The following is a 19,108-nucleotide window of genomic DNA, read 5'->3' as shown; positions in this document are numbered from 1 at the left end:
ACATAAGCATCACATCCCCAAACTTTAAGAAACGACAACTTTGGTCTTTTGCCATACCACAGTTCGTATGGTGTCGTCTCAACGGATTTTGATGGTGCCCTATTTAAAGTGAATGCAGCTGTTTCTAATGCATAACCCCAAAATGATAACGGCAAATCAGTAAGAGACATCATAGATCGCACCATCTCTAACAAAGTACGATTACGACGTTCGGACACACCATTACGCTGTGGTGTTCCAGGCGGTGTTAACTGCGAAACAATTCCACATTGTCTTAAGTGAGTACCAAACTCGAAACTCAGATATTCACCCCCACGATCAGACCGTAGGAACTTGATCTTCTTGTTACGATGATTTTCTACTTCACTCTGAAATTGCTTGAACTTTTCAAATGTTTCAGACTTGTGCTTCATCAAGTAGACATAACCATATCTACTTAAATCGTCAGTGAAGTGAGAAAATAACGATATCCGCCGCGTGCCTCCACGCTCATCGGACCACACACATCGGTATGTATGATTTCCAACAAGTCACTTGCATGCTCCATTGTTCCGGAGAACGGAGTTTTAGTCATCTTGCCCATGAGGCATGGTTCGCACGTGTCAAGTGAATCAAAGTCAAGTGACTCCAAAAGTCCATCAGCATGGAGTTTCTTCATGCGCTTTACACCAATATGACCCAAGCGGCAGTGCCACAAAAACATGGCGCTATCATTGTTTACTCTAACTCTTTTGGTCTCAACGTTATGTATATCCGTATCGCTATCGAGATTCAATATGAACAATCCTCTCACATTCGGTGCATGACCATAAAAGATGTTACTCATAGAAATAGAACAACCATTATTCTCGGACTTAAAAGAGTAACCGTCTCGCAATAAACAAGATCCAGATATAATGTTCATGCTCAACGCAGGCACTAAATAACAATGATTTAAGTTCATCACTAATCCCGATGGTAGTTGAAGTGACACGGTGCCGACGGCGATTGCATCAACCTTGGAACCGTTTCCTACGCGCATCGTCACTTCGTCTTTCGCTTAAGTACACATCAATAACATGTATATCAAATATACCTGATTTTTCTTTGCCCGCCTTCTTATCTGCCAGATACTTGGGGCAATTGCGCTTCCAGTGACCCATACCCTTGCAATAGAAGCACTCTGTTTCAGGCTTAGGTCCAGCCTTGGGTTTCTTCGGCGGATTGGCAACAGGCTTGCCGTTCTTCTTCGAATTGCCCTTCTTGCCTTTGCCGTTTCTCTTGAAACTAGTGGTCTTGCTTACCATCAACACTTGATGCTCTTTACGGAGTTCAGACTCTGCGACTTTCAGCATCGCAAACAACTCGCCGGGAGACTTGTTCATCCCTTGCATGTTGTAGTTCAACACAAAGCCTTTATAGCTTGGCGGCAGTGATTGGAGGATTCTGTCAGTGATAGCTTCTTGCGGGAGTTCAATCCCCAGTTCAGCTAGACGGTTTGAGTACCCAGACATTTTGAGCACATGTTCACTGACAGACGAGTTTTCCTCCATCTTGCAAGCATATAATTTATCGGAGGTCTCATACCTCTCGATCCGGGCGTTCTTCTGAAAGATAAACTTCAACTCCTGGAACATCTCAAATGCTCCATGACGCTCAAAGCGACGTTGAAGTCCCGGCTCTAAGCCATATAAGACTGCACATTGAACTATTGAGTAGTCCTCCTTACGTGCTAACCAAGCGTTCTTAACATCCTGATCAGCCGTAGCGGGTGGTTCATCTCCTAGCGCAGCATTAAGGACATAATCCTTCTTTCCAGCTTGTAAGATTAGCTTAAGATTACGAGCCCAGTCTACAAAGTTGCTTCCATCATCTTTCAACTTAGCTTTCTCTAGGAACGTATTAAAATTCAGGATGACACTTGCGTGAGCCATGATCTACAACACAAATATATTCAAAGTGGACTTAGACTATGTTCAAGATAATTAGAGTTCAACTTAATCAAATTATATGCTAAACTCCCACTCAAAAAGTACATCTCTCTAGTCATTTGAGTGGTTCATGATCCACTTACACTATCCCAAGTCCGATCATCACGTGAGTCGAGAGTAGTTTCAGTGGTAAGCATTCCTATGCTAATCATATCAACTATATGATTCATGATCGACCTTTCGGTCTCATGTGTTCCGAGGCCATGTCTGCACATGCTAGGCTCGTCAAGCTTAACCCGAGTGTTCCACGTGCGCAACTGTTTTGCACCCGTTGTATGTGAACGTTGAGTCTATCACACCCGATCATCACGTGGTGTCTCGAAACGACGAACTGTAGCAACGGTGCACAGTCGGGGAGAACACAATTTCGTCTTGAAATTTTAGTGAGAGATCACCTCATAATGCTACCGTCGTTCTAAGCAAAATAAGGTGCATAAAAGGATTAACATCACATGCAATTCATAAGTGACATGATATGGCCATCATCACGTGCTTCTTGATCCCCATCACCAAAGCACCGGCACGATCTTCTTGTCACCGGCGCCACACCATGATCATCCATCAACGTGTTGCCATCGGGGTTGTCGTGCTACTTATGCTATTACTACTAAAGCTACATCCTAGCAAAATAGTAAACGCATCTGCAAGCACAAATATGTTAGTATAAAGACAACCCTATGGCTCATGCCGGTTGCCGTACCATCGACGTGCAAGTCGATATTTCTATTACAACATGATCATCTCATACATCCAATATATCACATCACATCATTGGCCATATCACATCACAATCATACCCTGCAAAAACAAGTTAGACGTCCTCTAATTTTGTTGTTGCAAGTTTTACGTGGTGACCAAGGGTATCTAGTAGGATCGCATCTTACTTACGCAAACACCACAACGGAGATATATGAGTTGCTATTTAACCTCATCCAAGGACCTCCTCGGTCAAATCCGATTCAACTAAAGTTGGAGAAACCGTCACTTGCCAGTCATCTTTGAGCAAAGGGGGTTACTCGTAACGATGAAACCAGTCTCTCGTAAGCGTACGAGTAATGTCGGTCCAAGCCGCTTCAATCCAACAATACCGCGGAATCAAGAAAAGACTAAGGAGGGCAGCAAAACGCACATCACCGCCCACAAAACCTTTTGTGTTCTACTCGAGAAGACATCTACGCATGAACCTAGCTCTGATACCACTGTTGGGGAACGTCGCATGGGAAACAAAAAAATTCCTACGCGCACGAAGACCTATCATGGTGATGTCCATCTACGAGAGGGGATGAGTGATCTACGTACCCTTGTAGATCGTACAGCAGAAGCGTTAGAGAACGCGGTTGATGTAGTGGAACGTCCTCACGTCCCTCGATCCGCCCCGCGAACAATCCCGCGATCAGTCCCACGATCTAGTACCGAACGGACGGCACCTCCGCGTTCAGCACACGTACAGCTCGACGATGATCTCGGCCTTCTTGATCCAGCAAGAGAGACGGAGAGGTAGAAGAGTTCTCCGGCAGCGTGACGGCGCTCCGGAGGTTGGTGATGATCTTGTCTCAGCAGGGCTCCGCCCGAGCTCCGCAGAAACACGATCTAGAGGAAAAACTATGGAGGTATGTGGTCGGGCAGCCGTGAGAAAGTCGTCTCAAATCTGCCCTAAAAGCCCCATATATATAGGAGGAGGGAGGGGGACCTTGCCTTGGGGTCCAAGGGACTCCCAAGGGGTCGGCCGAGCCAAAGGGGGGAGGACTCCCCCCCCCAAACCGAGTTGGACTTGGTTTGGTGGGAGGAGTCCCCCTCCCTTCCCACTTCTTCCCTCTTTTTTTTTCTTTTCCTTTGATTTTCTTATCTTGGCGCATAGGCCTCCTTGGGGCTGTCCCACCAGCCCACTAAGGGCTGGTGTGTCCCCCAAAAGCCTATGGGCTTCCCCGGAGTGGGTTGCCCCCCTCCGGTGAACTCCCGGAACCCATTCGTCATTCCCGGTACATTCCCGATAACTCCGAAAACCTTCCGGTAATCAAATGAGGTCATCCTATATATCAATCTTCGTTTCCGGACCATTCCGGAAACCCTCGTGACGTCCGTGATCTCATCCGGGACTCCGAACAACATTCGGTAACCAACCATATAACTCAAATACGCATAAAACAACGTCGAACCTTAAGTGTGCAGACCCTGCGGGTTCGAGAACTATGTAGACATGACCCGAGAGACTCCTCGGTCAATATCCAACAACGGGACCTGGATGCCCATATTGGATCCTAGATATTCTACGAAGATCTTTATCGTTTGAACCTCAGTGCCAAGGATTCGTATAATCCCGTATGTCATTCCCTTTGTCCTTCGGTATGTTACTTGCCCGAGATTCGATCGTCGGTATCCGCATACCTATTTCAATCTCGTTTACCGGCAAGTCTCTTTACTCGTTCCGTAATACAAGATCCTGCAACTTACACTAAGTCACATTGCTTGCAAGGCTTGTGTGTGATGTTGTATTACCGAGTGGGCCCCGAGATACCTCTCCGTCACACGGAGTGACAAATCCCAGTCTTGATCCATACTAACTCAACTAACACCTTCGGAGATACCTGTAGAGCATCTTTATAGTCACCCAGTTACGTTGCGACGTTTGATACACACAAAGCATTCCTCCGGTGTCAGTGAGTTATATGATCTCATGGTCATAGGAATAAATACTTGACACGCAGAAAACAGTAGCAACAAAATGACACGATCAACATGCTACGTCTTATTAGTTTGGGTCTAGTCCATCACGTGATTCTCCTAATGACGTGATCCAGTTATCAAGCAACAACACCTTGTTCATAATCAGAAGACACTGACTATCATCGATCAACTGGCTAGCCAACTAGAGGCATGCTAGGGACGGTGTTTTGTCTATGTATCCACACATGTAAATGAGTCTTCATTCAATACAATTATAGCATGGATAATAAACTATTATCTTGATACAGGAATTATAATTATAACTATACATTTATTATTGCCTCTAGGGCATAATTCCAACACAAGCATGATATCTTCGTGATGCTCCACTTGAACTTGCACACCGCAATGTTGATGACGATCACCACTTGATGTCATCCTTCATAGGTTGAATGAGATCTTCCTCTTGACGCAAACCCATGGAGACACACCTAACCCCACATAGAACTTTCACAAGGACCACGGGTTAGTACACAAAAGCGTTATGGACAATGCTTACCATACCATGGGATCACTTGATCCCTATCGGTACATCTTGTACACTTTGTGTGTTGATCATCTTGATTTACTCTTTGCTTAGTCTTGATCAACCTTGTGTCTTTATGACCAATCTTTGGATAATACCTTGAATACCACCTTGGTCATCATATAAACTCCTTGACACCAACAGATGGAGTTCAAGAAGTGCATATGGACAAATCCTTCGAATATAGATTAAGGCAACCATTAGTCCATAGGGATTGTCATCAATTACCAAAACCACATATGGAGAAATATGCTCTAACACAAGTCCTCCAAGTTCTTTCTTCATGGAGACTAAACCCCAGTTAGCTAAGTGTAATTTTCTATTGCCTTCAAAGTCATTCCACGGTCAGTTAGCCATCTAGGGATTAATCATTTCTATAGCCCATTTAGGGAATTTAAAAAAGGAAAGCAAATAAATTGGATGCTCGCTAAGCAAGCTTGAATGAGAACAAGTCTACCTTTGTAAGAGAGGAGCTTCCCTCTCCATCCAGCAATCCTTTTCAAGATTTTATCTATGAGAGGTCGGATATCTTCTCTTCGAAGCTTATCATGGTGGAGAGGGATTCCCAGATATTTGATAGGGAATTTACCACCACTACACTCTAGGGTAGCTAGGAAGCTTTGAAATTCAGCCTCCTCAACATTAATGGGAATAAGCTCACCCTTATACTAATTAATCTTCATCCCAGATACTTGCTCAAAGCAAGTAAGAGCTATTTTTAGGTTATTGGCATGAGCAATGTCCACATCTAAGAACATGATTGTATCATCTGCATATTGGAGGCAGATGACCCCTCCAGGGCAAACTTCATGGCACAACCCAGCAATCAGTCCATGGTTTGCTGCCTTAGCTAAGATCTTACTGAGAACATCTACTACTAGATTAAAAAGGAGGGGAGAGATGGGGTCTCCTTGTCTGAGGCCTTTACAAGTGAGAAAGAAATTACTCTCAACATTGTTGAGCTTAACACCAACGGAACCACCATGAGTAAGCTGATGGATCCATTGGAGACATTTATCTCCAAAACTTCTTAGCTTAAGAAGGTTAGATAGAAAGTCTAAATCTACTTTGGCAAGTGCTTTTTCATAATCTAGCTTTAACACCAAGTCCTGCTATTTACTAGAGTGAACAGAATGCACGAGCTCATGTGCACTTACCACACTCTCTAGGATGTATCTACCTTTGAGAAAAGCAGATTGATTATTATTAATCAGTCTATTTAGGACACGTGCCAGTCTATTAGTCATGACTTTGGAAAAGATCTTAAAGCTGCAATTAATTAAACTAATAGGCCTAAATTTCTTCATGGAAGTGGCATCTTCCTCCTTAGAAATAAGAGTGAGCATAGCAAAGTTGAGCTTATGAATATCTAGATTGCCCTTGTGAAACTCATCAAACAAGGCCAGTTGATTTGGCTTGATCAGTTCCCAAAAATGCTCATAGAGAATAAAAGGAATACCAACGGGTCCAGGAGCCCCATCTGGGTAAGAACTAAACACAACAGTCTTAATTTCTTCCTCTGAGAAAGGAGCTTCCAACATAGAATTTTCATCAGTGGTAACTTTATCTATTTCACAGAAGAAATCATCTTTCAAATAAAAGGAACTATTATCCCTTTTTTGAAGAGATCCTTGTAAAAGTCACAAGCTATTTTCAACATATCCTGAGAACTAGTGGCTGGCCCATGAGGGCCATCTAAGGAGTGGATTAAAGTTTTCCTTCTCCTTTGGTTGGCTACTACATGGAAGTATGCAGTATTCCTATCATCTTCTCTAATGTCTCTATCTGTGGATCTTAGTTTGGCCTTAATATCCTCTTAGAGCCAAATTTTCTGAAGTTCAGACTGAACAAATTTCAGCCTAGTAGATTCTGCTACAGAAAGAATAGAAGTCTCAGATATGATATCTAGAGAGTCAAATTCTTCCAGCAGAGTTTTCTTATATCTCTTAAGACTAGCTTCTTCATTAGAACTTCAGCCTCTAGTAACTTTCCTAAGACACCTAATTTTATTTTGCCAATTTTCTAGAGGGGATCCAGGAGAAGAATTGGAAGCCTAGATTTTCTTGACCAAAGTAGGGAAGTCTTCCCTAAGGAGCCACCATTTCTCAAATTTGTAGGTATTACATCTAGGAGGATGGTCTATACTTAAATCCCACAGGAGAGGTGTATGGTCACTACCAAATCTATGTAGTGCTCTAGAGTAAGCTAGAGGGAACATCCGATCAGGCTTAGTATTACAAAAGAGCCTATCAATTGTGGACATGATAAGATCTACCTGATTGTTGGCCCACGTAAATTTTCTACTAGAATGATTAATCTCCAGTAAGCTCCAGATTTCAATCCAAGTATTGAAATTATCACTCCGCTTGTGGTTGATCACAACATTACTTTTATCTCTAGCATTCCGAACTAAGTTGAAATCTCCATCAATGAGGGTGGGAATATCCACTTCTACATACACAGAGTGGAGTTCAGAGAGAAAAACCTCTTTTCCCTCGTCATATGGGGATCCATAAACTGTTACAATCCTAAAAGTGTTACCATTGGATTTCATTCTGACCACACAAATGACAAAGAAATCTAGGTGAGACCAAGAGAGGTCCACAAAAATATTTGCATCTATTCCCATTAGGATGCCTTCAGCGGATCCTTTGGATGGGGGATGGTGTGAGGCAAAATATTTATTGCCTACTAAAGATTTCAAGTATGAGACACAGAAATCCTCCTTTTTGGTTTCTTGAAAACCCAGTACAGAGGCATGGGTTTTTTGATAGTATCTATGATCAGGGGTTTTCTGCCAGGGGCAGAAATCCCTCTAACATTACAAAAGAGCATTCATGTAGAAACTACGTATCCAGGGTGCTTGCCCCTTTTATGTTTGTAGACTAGGGACCACAAACTTTCATTTGGGCTAGTGTGTGGATCAGAAAAAATATCACTATCCATAGGAGTGGAAGGTTCAAAATTAGGGCCTTCAGCCTCCTTTTGGGGAGTTTTGACAGAAGCATTAACACGAGATTCTAAAGGGGTCTGTGCAGGACCAAAACCCACAGTTTTGTCCTGGCACAAGCCATCCCCAACACTAATTATATTCCTAGAAAATTTTGAAACATTAACTTCTATTCCTACAGAATTGGTTATAGAAATACAAGTTGGATCATTAAATGAAGAGAATGGGAGTTGTTTTTACCTTGGTCTTTGGCTTTTTCTAGGTTTTGCTTCTGTTTAAGTTGTTGGGCTTTTTCTAGGATAGGCGTGGCATCCCCAAAAATCGTGGAGCTAGCACTGGAAGCTTGCAGAGGACCCCATTTGGTGGAAGTCACTTTCATGGACTTAGACAGGGTAGGGAAGTCTAGATTGTAATCCTCCACAAGAAAAGGGTCATTTTCAACATTAACGGGTTTGGAGGCCTCATCACCAGCAGCTATCCCACTACCATACATCAAGCCATCTATATTTTCATCAGACATCAGCTCATCATCTTCCATCATTTCCGTCACTTTCAACAAATTGAATCCAGCAACATCCCCTTGAGTAGAGTTCATCAAGAGCTCTAGGTATTTCAGCCTAGAGGTGTATTGAGATTCAGGGAGTTGATTCTTCAGGAGGGAGGTGGGAGTAGAGATTCCAATGGGGTGGTTCCTAGTATGAAATTTGACATGTTTGCAGCTGCAGACACAGCAGCGGACCTATGGTCAGATCCAGACCTAGAGCTTTTGTGTGATGCAACATCTAAAGATGTTATCTCTAGGATCAGAGCTTGTGGAGATTTGATCACCAGAAGTAGGATTGTTTGAGGAAACAGGATCTCTTGTAGCAGCAGGGGGCTCCACCACAATTAGTAATTTGTAGATTTTACCATCAATCCCAAATAGCCTTTCTTCAGGAATTCTGGAATGGTCTTTACAAGATATCTTCACCCTGATAGATTCATATAAATTCTTGAAGTTATCCTGCCAATCCACATCAACCAACACCCCAAGTGTAGAGGTGATTTGGTCCAGCATGGACCATTCACGCCACTTGGGGTTGAGCTTCTTGATTTTAATACAGATTTCCTCCAAGACATCCTCTGTCTCAATATTACTTTTCCAAACTTCCACTTTGACAGAGACATTCTCTTTCTAAAGGCCAAAACAAGGATAGTCAGCCACTTGCTCCACATCAATTTATGGTGGGAATTTTACCAAGAAGGTCCACTCATCTAGGGCATTGATGGGCCATGACCAGTTGGTCTTGTAGATCTCTGCAAATTCATCAGCTAGTTCCTGCTTTGACACATCTCCTTCAATAAGGACAATTCCAACATTTTTTAAGTTCCCTTGATGTTGGGAGTTGACATCTGGGGCATCAACATGATAGAAGCCAAGACCAGGAGCATCACTTCCAACAAATCTTGCAGACATGTGTGGTTTCTTCCTAGTAGGGCAGTTTTCAACTTTGTGAGTCGCCATCTTACAAATAAAGCAGCATTTATGCTTCAAGCATTTATCCACGTGATGACCAGGGTCTCCATAATTATAGCAAACAACAGAGGCATAAGACATGAGACCAGAATTAGCAAAGGAGGTGTTCCTAGTGACCTGATCCTGCTTCTTCTGCTACACATGCTTGGATTGACTTTTGTTGGTGGTTTGATTCCCTAAAGAGGAGGGGTGGGATTCACCTGATCCCCCTAGTCCACTCTTCCAGGCTGACCTTGGAGGGGGGAGTGTAACTGAACCATGGTTACTGCTGAGCAGGCCAAGCTTGTTGGGGGTAAGGAGCTGGGAATTTCCCTGGAAATCCCCATGGAGGGGGAGCCCCACGGAAACCATACCCGAAGAATTGGGGGGGCAGGTGGTTGCTGCCCTTGATCCATATCCCAATTGTTGGTATTCTCCCCCTTCCCCCTCTGTTCTTACCACTCCCATGACCCATGTTTCCTTGTGCCATAGCCGAGAGCTTGATGGGGGTGGCGACGCAAGTGGGGTGGAAGAAGGAAGATTGATTTCCCCTAGGGTTAGCCCCATCCGATGGTTTTATAGGGAGCCAAAGCTGACTGTAGAAGCCCTCAGCCAAGTCAGCATGGCAGCGGGGCAGGGTACAAGGCAGTGTGGCGTCCAGCTCAACTCTACTTTTTCTGTGATTTTGGGGACGCTTACTTTGTTGTAGAATTTTAAACCCACCCGCTTGCTGCCTGACCAACAAAGTCGGGGGTGATCCTCTTCCAAAGCAACAGTAAATGGCTGGTGCTTTGCCACCGACACCAGATCAACTTCAGGGAGATCGTCAGGGGCCTACTCAACCAGAGATCCATCAAGACTGCTAGATTCAGAGCCATGTTTGTGAGGTAGATGTTCGTAGCCAGAATGCACCTCAGCATCATGATTTTTCAGGATCGAATCAAATCCAGGATGAACAACAGATTGCTTAGAGCCATGTGCACATTAATGAAGTCTGTGGTAAGTAGAGAAATTCGATCTAGCAGCAGCAACAGCTCGTTCAACAGAATACTGCAACATGAAAAAACTTGGAACCTCATCCAACTCTTCCCCGGGAACACAGGGAGACAAATACAGCAGAGGAACGCCATCAGTCAATCCAAGGCAGGTGTTGTGGACAGGAACGACAGCGGGTCGACTAGGAATGGCTCCTGTGGCACTCTGGTGGGCATTAGCCCATAAGACATCCCCATCTCGCAGCACGACATGCATCCTCTGATTTCCCCTCCGGACGCGCCCAATGGACGAATGTCACAGGCGGCTCGGATGGATGAGGCTTCCTGCGCTTCTCTTTCGTTGTTCCCTCGAAGTAGATTCTCCAAGCTAGATTCAGCAGCTCCCTGTTGGATTGATCCTTGCATACGTGAGCCCATCTATGCTCTGAGCAGAGTGGATCTGACCCCTCTTTCACTGCTGATTCCGCCACCATCCATTCCTTCGTGCAGAGCGACCACGAGAGCACATCGTCGCAGATCCGCTCCACGCACTCTCACCAGCGCTTCCCCCTTGTCTCCCTCGAGGTCGTTGCTACTGCAACAAAATACCTTCCAATGGCGCCAGAAACGAGCGTGCTGACGGGAGACTATTCTTGTCTTGATACTCCTCAGCAACGGCACCAGGAATCCTTCTGCTACGGCTACGCCTTTAGGGACTTCCTAGGCAAATATGCAAAGGATTCCCCCGTGGCCTTGGAGCCTTGCTTTGGTGTTCCTTCGAAGCGGAAAGGGTGACATAGCACATCGGTGGTAAGTATTTCCCTCAGTTTTGAGAACCAAGGTAGCGATCCAGTGAAGGAATATCGCAAGTACCTGCACAAACACAAAGAGCTTGCTCCCAACGCTATGAAGGGGTTGTCAATCCCTTATAGATTGTTTGCCAAGTGAGAACTGAAAGCAACAAAGAAACAAAGCAAAGTGAAAGCGAAAGTGGAAACGAGAGGTGTGAATAGACCCGGGGGCCGTAGTGTTCACTAGTGGCTTCTCTCATGAAAGCAAGTAGACGGTGGGTGAACGAATTATTATCGAGCAATTGATAGAACCGCGCAAAGTCGTCACGTTATCTATGGTAATGATTATATCTATATGCATCACGTCCAAAACAAGTAGACCGATACTTTCTGCATCTACTACTATTAGTCCACACGTCAACCGCTATCCAGCATGCATCTAGTGTATTAAGTTCATGAGAACAGAGTAACGCCTTAAGCAAGATGACATGATGTAGATGGACAATCTCATATCTATGATAAAAGCCCATCTTGTTATCCTTGATGGCAACAACACGATGCGTGCCTTGCTGCCCCTTCTGTCACTAGGAAAGGTCACCACACGGTATGAACCCAAAACAAAGCACTTCTCCCATTGCAAGAATCATAGATCTAGTTGGCCAAACAAAACCCAAGACTCGGAGAGACTTACAAGGATATCAAATCATGCATATAAGAAATCAGCAAAGACTCAAATATATATCATAGATAATCTGATAAAAAATCCACAATTCATCGGATCTCGACAAACACACCGCCAAAGAGGATTACATCGGATAGATCTCCATGAAGATCATGGAGAACTTTGTATTGAAGATCCAAGAGAGAGAAGAAGCCATCTAGCTACTAACTACGGACCCGTAGGTCTGAAGTGAACTATTCACGAGTCATTGGAGGGGCGATGATGTTGATGAAGAAGCCCTCCAACTCCAAAGCCCCCTCCGGCAGGGCACCGGGAAGGGTCTCTAGATGAGATCTCACGGAAACGGAAGCTTGCGGCGGCGGAAAAGTGTTTTCGTGGACGCCCTGATTTTTTCTGGATTTTTAGGGAATTTATAGGCCAAAGACCTAGGGCAGGGGAGCGCCAGGGGGGCACAAGCTTGGTTGCCGCGGCCTCCCCCTGGCCGCGGCAACAGGGCTTGTGGGCCCCCTGTGGGCCCACTTGCTTGGCCCTCAAGCCTCCCGATCTTCTTCCGTTCTGAAAAAATTCATTTCGGGGATTTTATTCCGTTTGGACTCCGTTCCAAAATCAGATCTGAAAAGAGTCAAAAACACAGAAAAAACAGGAATTGACACTTGGCACTGAGTTAATCACTTAGTCCCAAAAAAGATATAAAAGGTAAACAAAACATCCAAAGTTGACAAGATAACAGCGTGAAACCATCAAAAATTATAGATACGTTTGAGACGTATCAGTCGTCTGCGGGATCGAATTGATCGGCCTCAGCATCTCCAGGAACGCCTGATAGATGTGCGGGAGCGGCATCCGGAGCCCCTCCCTTCCCGACACCCGGACTCCAGTGGAGGCACGGTGGCTCGCCATGAGGGAGTGGATAGGGGAGAGTGGGGGACGTTGTGCTAGAGCTCGGCGTTGGCGGTGGTTGTGGCGGCAACAGTTGTGGTGGAGCGGTGGCGGGGTTGCGGGGTGTTGGGAGGAGGGAGGCGCGAGAGCGGACATTCTCCTCTGGATGTTCCCACAAAAAAAATGTTCACGTTTTTGTCGCAAACTTAATAAAATTTGGGTTTTCCAAAAAAGGCTTACTTTATCCAAAAATTTGGTCGCGGATGGGTCGAGCCCAAGTTTGGGCTTGCTGGGCCCAATTAGCCCGCTGCCGGGAACAACAGGAGAGAGAGAGAGAGACTGGTCTTCAAACCCTTTGTGCATAGCGTGGTATTCGCAGTGTTCCAACCATCGGCTCGGATACATACATTTTGGAATAAAATGGAGCTTTTACCCTGAAAGGGACGTGCGTGCATGCGTCCATCACAAGCCTACCTAATCATCCATAGCCATATCCACTGCCTCCATGCATCTTTCACGTATGCATCGGGACATTATTATTAGTTATAGAATAGAATGATTGGTAGAAGTTGCATGCATGCATCGACATACGCTACCACTAAGTAAACTGTACGACTGCCCTGCCTTTCACTAGCTAATCTCCATCTTAAAATATTTTTCGTGAACTTAAGCTTACGTGAACTGGTTGGTGAGCACCCACAAAATACAATATATTCTGCCAAATCTGGCTGCTATAGACGATAGAAAGAAGATCCCAGACCACTTCGATCCAGTTCCATGGGTCGCATATTATATATGCATGCATGAGGCAATGGAGCATGCCTGGGTAGAAATTAATTCAGATCCAAATGACTGCTTTCAGTTTCAGATCTGAGTCAAGAGTTGAATTTCCTCCATGACAGCGACTTGCATGTGTATATGTATGCCTCTTTGAGAACACCCACACACACATAAACATGGATACCGAACGAGGTAAGCATGCATATGGTTCTTCACTACTCCTGAATGGAGATGGAGATGGAGCAAAGCAAAACGACGACACTCATGGTTACAAATCCGGAGCTTTTATCATTATCATCACCAGATCGAGAGACACACACATACGTAAAGCCAGCACGCATGCATGCATGCATTACATCCTGATGTTCCATCGACCTTTTCTTTATCCTCCTACTGGTCTTTAGTGGCGAAATTCAAAGGAACAAAGCAAGAGAAATCAAGAAAAGAAGAGATAGAGAGAGAAAGCACTATTGGCTATGTACGTGGCGTGAAAACGATCGGCAGCAAAGTAAGCCGCTGAATATTTGGCACTAGCACTACGCGTGCATGCATGTTGCATGCATGCATAAGTGCATGACACGGCAGCATGCACATCAACTGACGAAGCGGGCGGCAAAAATACAGTTCCCTTCACGTACGGTCGACCGACCGATCGATTTCGTTTCGTCACTTGACGGCCTTGGCGCCGCCGCCGGCGTTGTAGCAGAAGTGGCGGTGGAACTCGCCGCCGATGCAGCACTTGAGCCTCAGGAAGCTCGGCTCCTTGGGGACGGTGAGGGGCCTCCTCGACCTGCACGCACGTCAACGTCATACTTTCATTCAATCACCATGTTTGTCTGTCTGCCCATCTTTGTTCCTTAAATACTCTAGCACTCAATTAATCAATCATATCGCTAACTGTTTGTTAACTAGCCTCCACTTTGTGTAGTACTTGTACGTACAAAACCCCCAAATTAGAGCTAGCTGATTAAATATAGGCATGCGAGGGTTGTTGGCTCCAAGTTCCCGTTTCTATTCAACCGAGTACGTATGTGCCCATGCATATGTATATCCACTAGTTTTCTTTAAGTTTTGTACATTAATGTCCACATTATTCCTTTCTACACCTAGTGATAGATCGAGAGACCCACTTTGATTGATTAATGATAAGTTTGCTCAACAATATCAGCTGGCCAGGTTAATGATATGATCAGTTATGTGTTTATATAATTGCCTTTGTGGGTGGAATGGCTTGTCAAATGCTGGCATAAGTTGGGCCTTTGGAACCATCTCCTTCCTCATCAGCTTGATTTCACGCTCCTCCATCACCTATTGGTAAAAGAATCCTATTTATTATATAACCCAACCAAATAGACAAAACATATATACCTAGGAAATGTGTTATTCACCTGTGATAACTTGTCCTCAAATCTCCGAATAATTTCCTCGGTATTTATCTTGCTTGCAATCTGTATAGGTTTCTCACAACTTATTAGTTTTTCAGAGTAGAGGTGTATAGGGGAAGCCATTGTTAGGGCAAAGTGAATGTGTATCTCTCGTAACCTGGTAATTGTAACCAGCTCGCCTTATGGCCCGCTCCTCGGTGTGAAGCCTGCAGTAGCTCAGTGGTTGCTCGTGCTTTGTCGATCTCTGATGCAAAATTCATATGAAACTTTCAGGGCACTTATCTCCATCTTTTAACCAATTTGCGCTGCATCTGTTAGGTTTAATTAATTATCTTTGCAAATGTTTAAAATGAACCTTGGGTGAGGTTTGTGAAGTTGGAGAACGGCGTTTGCTTTCATCATGAGTTGCCGAGTCTTGACCTCCTTTACGGAAGTTTTGCTGCTCATTTTTTGGTCGTGCCTGAAAAGGACATACTGAGATAATTAGCTGAAACATGATTTGGAATCGTAACTTATATAGTAATCATAAAAGTACCCCAATGAAAATGCTTTCAAAGGAAAAGACTAGCTGGTTAGATTTTTTTTAGGCAATACTAGCTGGTTAGATATATGAAATGAGATGCTGCACCCCTAAAGGTTTTCTGTCCCGTCTCTTTAGCTAGTGTACATCCTAAAGAGACGTCACTGTCAAAGGAAAAAAAAGGAACAGAAGAAGAGAGGTGCTATATCACTAGATGCATGAAATGTACACGTGGTTCCTACAAATTTCTTACCTCGGGGATGTTCTTCTTATGAGGTGGGGACCCTCCGTTCCTTGTTGGGCTTTTCGGACCTGAACTAGTTGATGAGCTCTGCAGGAAACGAATAACAACTTTTTAAATCAAGCATAACAAATTAACTCCAATAAGAGTTCAAGTTAAGAAACTTAAAAGATAAGTATTTTTTTAAAAATCGTGTGTGACGCACATAAATATGTGCAAGCCGACAAGTAAAGCGTAGCTTGCCTTGACCACTTGGGCGGTTATAGAAAAGGTAGGGAAAATGAAACCCAAGCTAACCCAAAATCACGGGGCTTGCTTACGAAGCCTTTAACTAACTTGAAAGTAACCAACATGTATACAAAATGACGTAAGTGTAAATACAAAATATCAAGCTAGACATGCAATATACTTATTAATAACTATAACTAGTGGAAGAATTTGCATGTTCAAAGCGAAGTCCATCTTAAGCTTTCACCCATATGCTAGAACCAAAATGCTCCACAAATGACAACCAAGCAAGGAATCCATTGAACCATGCTGCAAATCCCGGCTGATGAAAACCCTAGCTAGCTAGAACCGCAGAGGCAACAGGATCCATATGCATGCATTTGTTATTTCCTAACTAACCTTAGGGGAGGTGGCCTTCCTTGCCTTCTCCATCTCTCTAGCCATGGATACGAGCTCTCTCTAGCACGAACACGATGTGTCGAATGCAAGCTGGAACACAATGGTGGATGGCTTAGGCAACCAATAGTTGCACCATTTTATAGAGCTAGCTAGCACCAAGCATGCATGCACAACACACCTCTTTCTCTCTAGCTAGCTCTAGCTAAGAGACAAGTGGGATATGGTAGTAGGTTTCAAGATTAGCCTAGCTAGATAGTGTGCCACTTCACCAGCCATCTATTCCACTCCATTCAGGGTTCCTTCAAGAGGCCTCTAAGTCCGTACGTGTCCAAATCAGCCGGTACACCCTTTCAGCATATATCATATATCATCAGCAGTGTGCATGTATGACTGTGTGTGAGTCTTGTCACTGGCTACCAACCATGGGTTGAGCCATAGCCATCGACCAAGGGAACCAGGCTAACAAACTTCTCCGGCTGCTTTATTTGAGGTGCGACTGAAACCTCCATCTCTCACTCTCTGGGGTTGGTTATGCATGGGACTGAAACTTCTCGTCGCACGCACTCGCGACACATCGCATCGATCGCAGATTCTTCGCCGGGGGTGTATGGCGAAGAAGAGAGCTTGAAGAAGCTTCGTGAGTGGCGCCCATGGATAGAGAGGCAGGCATTCTGTGAGCGAGCTTGCCAGGTTAACTGGCTCCTGGTCCTGGCTTGAGGCTGACACTTGCAACAACCTTAACGTTGCCTAGGCAACAACAGACTCATCATGTTTGCACGGCTAGCCATGATTGTTATGCCTCAGCTTTTTGGCATATTCACGACATTCTAGATGTGCTATTTTCTGCATCAATTTTATGAGAGCATTTTGAGTGATCGTTTAATTGGTTCCATGTGTGGTAAGTGTATGGGTCCAGCTTGTTCTCAAGCAGTCCTAGCTAGCTACAATGCTCTGTTCTGCGACCTCCCCAGCTGATTCTAGCTTGGTGCATTGGTTATATATATAGCTTAGTCAGTAGCTTCATATTTAGCACTTACGGAGTACTAGTAATAAGATATTTTGCATCCAGGGTTTCTCTTTACGTCGTTAATTCCAGATATTACGTTGGATATACAGAGAGTTGCGCTTATGCTGAATAACAATGTAGAAATCGGCCAAAGAAAACGCAATTTGTCTGAGATTACTCCACGCAGTTGTGTTAATCAAGGCTCGCCATGCATGCTTGTTTTATATATTTAATAATTAAGAAATGGCTAACCTGATAATCAACATATTATTGGCTAACCCAATAATTCTATTATTTTTAAAAGTTTAGAAATGACTATATTCGTCAAGGTCTCGTAGCTCAGTTGGTTAGAGCAACGGTCTAATGTGCCGCAGGTCGAGGGTTTCAAGTCCCTCCGAGAGGTCAGTAACTAATTTTTTATTCGTTATGCACTTATGCTTATTTTATTTTGCGGGTCACTTATGCTTATATAATATTTTAAAAAATCTTTTCCTCGACTTATATGCAATTTTATATGCTTTTGTCTCGTTGACATGAGGGCCAGCAGCAGAGATCTTTTTTGTTGGATGGACATTAGCAGAGATCTCATTTTACATATGTACTACGTACCCGGTAAATACCCACCAACCTAACATACGTATATGTACCCCTTTTTTTCTTTGCGGGTGAAGTATACGTACCTATAGTTCTATATATGTGCAGTGCTAAATAACAAAGTTGAGGGAGATTCTATCATAAATATGCATGAATTGATAGGCCAACGGAACGACGCGATCTTGTTGCATATTATCAATCAAATCTAGCTACGTCGCACTCGATCGATTTCGTTATTTTCAGGCCCGATCGATCGATCCCTTGTGTTCCAAGGTATGATGACGAATATTGCCGCTTTAATTTTTCTGAGAAAACAAATGTGACGGATGACGGATCGATGTCGATCAGGCAGCCGACGCGCGCACCGGTGCGCCCCTCGTCATCGCAGAAAATAACAACTGATATTTCCACACGTTCTTTCTGCGGCATGCATGCATGCATGCGGCCGAAACACAAACGTGATGTACTGCGCTGCTGCAACGGTGCAGCACTCGTTTTCATCCCTAGATGCCTTCGGTGCGAATCATCTGTCGCCCGCGCGTGCTTTTAGGTGTTGGTTCAATTTGTTCGTTAATTCCAAGCGATTGATCTTACTTTGTCATGCAGTCATGCCAAGCAAGGTGCTGACCGAGCTGTCCACGAAAATAACACTTTCTCCTTTCTTAAATGTAAGATTTTTAGAGATTCTATTATTGACAATATACGAAACAAATAAGTGAATGTATAGATATGACTATATACATTCGCATGCAGTTTATACTTTATAGTGAAATCTTTGAATGGTTTTATATTTAGAAAAGGTGAGAGTAATTGCCGCGATAGGCGGACGTCACCACTTGTGAAATGCAATTACAGTCAGAGCCTTTTGCTCTTTGGTTTTGCTGCTTGCCAGTTGTAGAATTTTTGACGCGTGAGATGATTTGTGTGAAGCCCTGAGATAGAAACGGGGCGCCGCAGGCTGCAA

At 44.2% G+C, this 19,108-nt stretch overlaps 1 protein-coding gene and 1 non-coding gene across 2 annotated transcripts; one reads left to right on the top strand and one right to left on the bottom strand.

Moving 5' to 3' along the window:
* Nucleotides 1–14,036: 14,036 nt before the first annotated feature.
* Nucleotides 14,037–16,674, bottom strand: LOC123395657. The gene is made up of 7 exons (XM_045090681.1): nt 16,545–16,674; nt 15,930–16,007; nt 15,512–15,616; nt 15,314–15,400; nt 15,160–15,219; nt 14,985–15,079; nt 14,037–14,561 (listed from the first exon to the last, which is right to left on the bottom strand). The coding sequence occupies exons 1-7, from the start codon at nt 16,587–16,589 to the stop codon at nt 14,438–14,440; spliced, it is 594 nt and encodes a 197-aa protein (XP_044946616.1). The 5' UTR covers nt 16,590–16,674; the 3' UTR covers nt 14,037–14,437.
* Nucleotides 16,675–17,878: 1,204 nt separating this feature from the next.
* TRNAI-AAU lies at nt 17,879–17,955 on the top strand. The gene has a single exon. It is a non-coding gene; the product is annotated as a tRNA-Ile (tRNA).
* Nucleotides 17,956–19,108: the final 1,153 nt, after the last annotated feature.

This window comes from Hordeum vulgare, chromosome 5H (genome assembly GCF_904849725.1).
Source record: "Hordeum vulgare subsp. vulgare chromosome 5H, MorexV3_pseudomolecules_assembly, whole genome shotgun sequence".
NCBI lineage: Eukaryota > Viridiplantae > Streptophyta > Magnoliopsida > Poales > Poaceae > Hordeum > Hordeum vulgare.
Note: the sequence above shows the minus strand (reverse complement) of the source record. Positions and strands in the feature narration are given on the sequence as shown.

Coding starts and splice junctions, on each gene's coding strand:
- LOC123395657 (XM_045090681.1), bottom strand. CDS start 16,589: ATGGCTAGAGAGATGGAGAAGGCAAGGAAGGCCACCTCCCCTAAG. Junction 15,617..15,929: donor ATAAGAAGAACATCCCCGAG/GTAAGAAATTTG, acceptor TGTCCTTTTCAG/GCACGACCAAAAAATGAGCA. Junction 14,562..14,984: donor AAGCCATTCCACCCACAAAG/GCAATTATATAA, acceptor ACGTGCGTGCAG/GTCGAGGAGGCCCCTCACCG.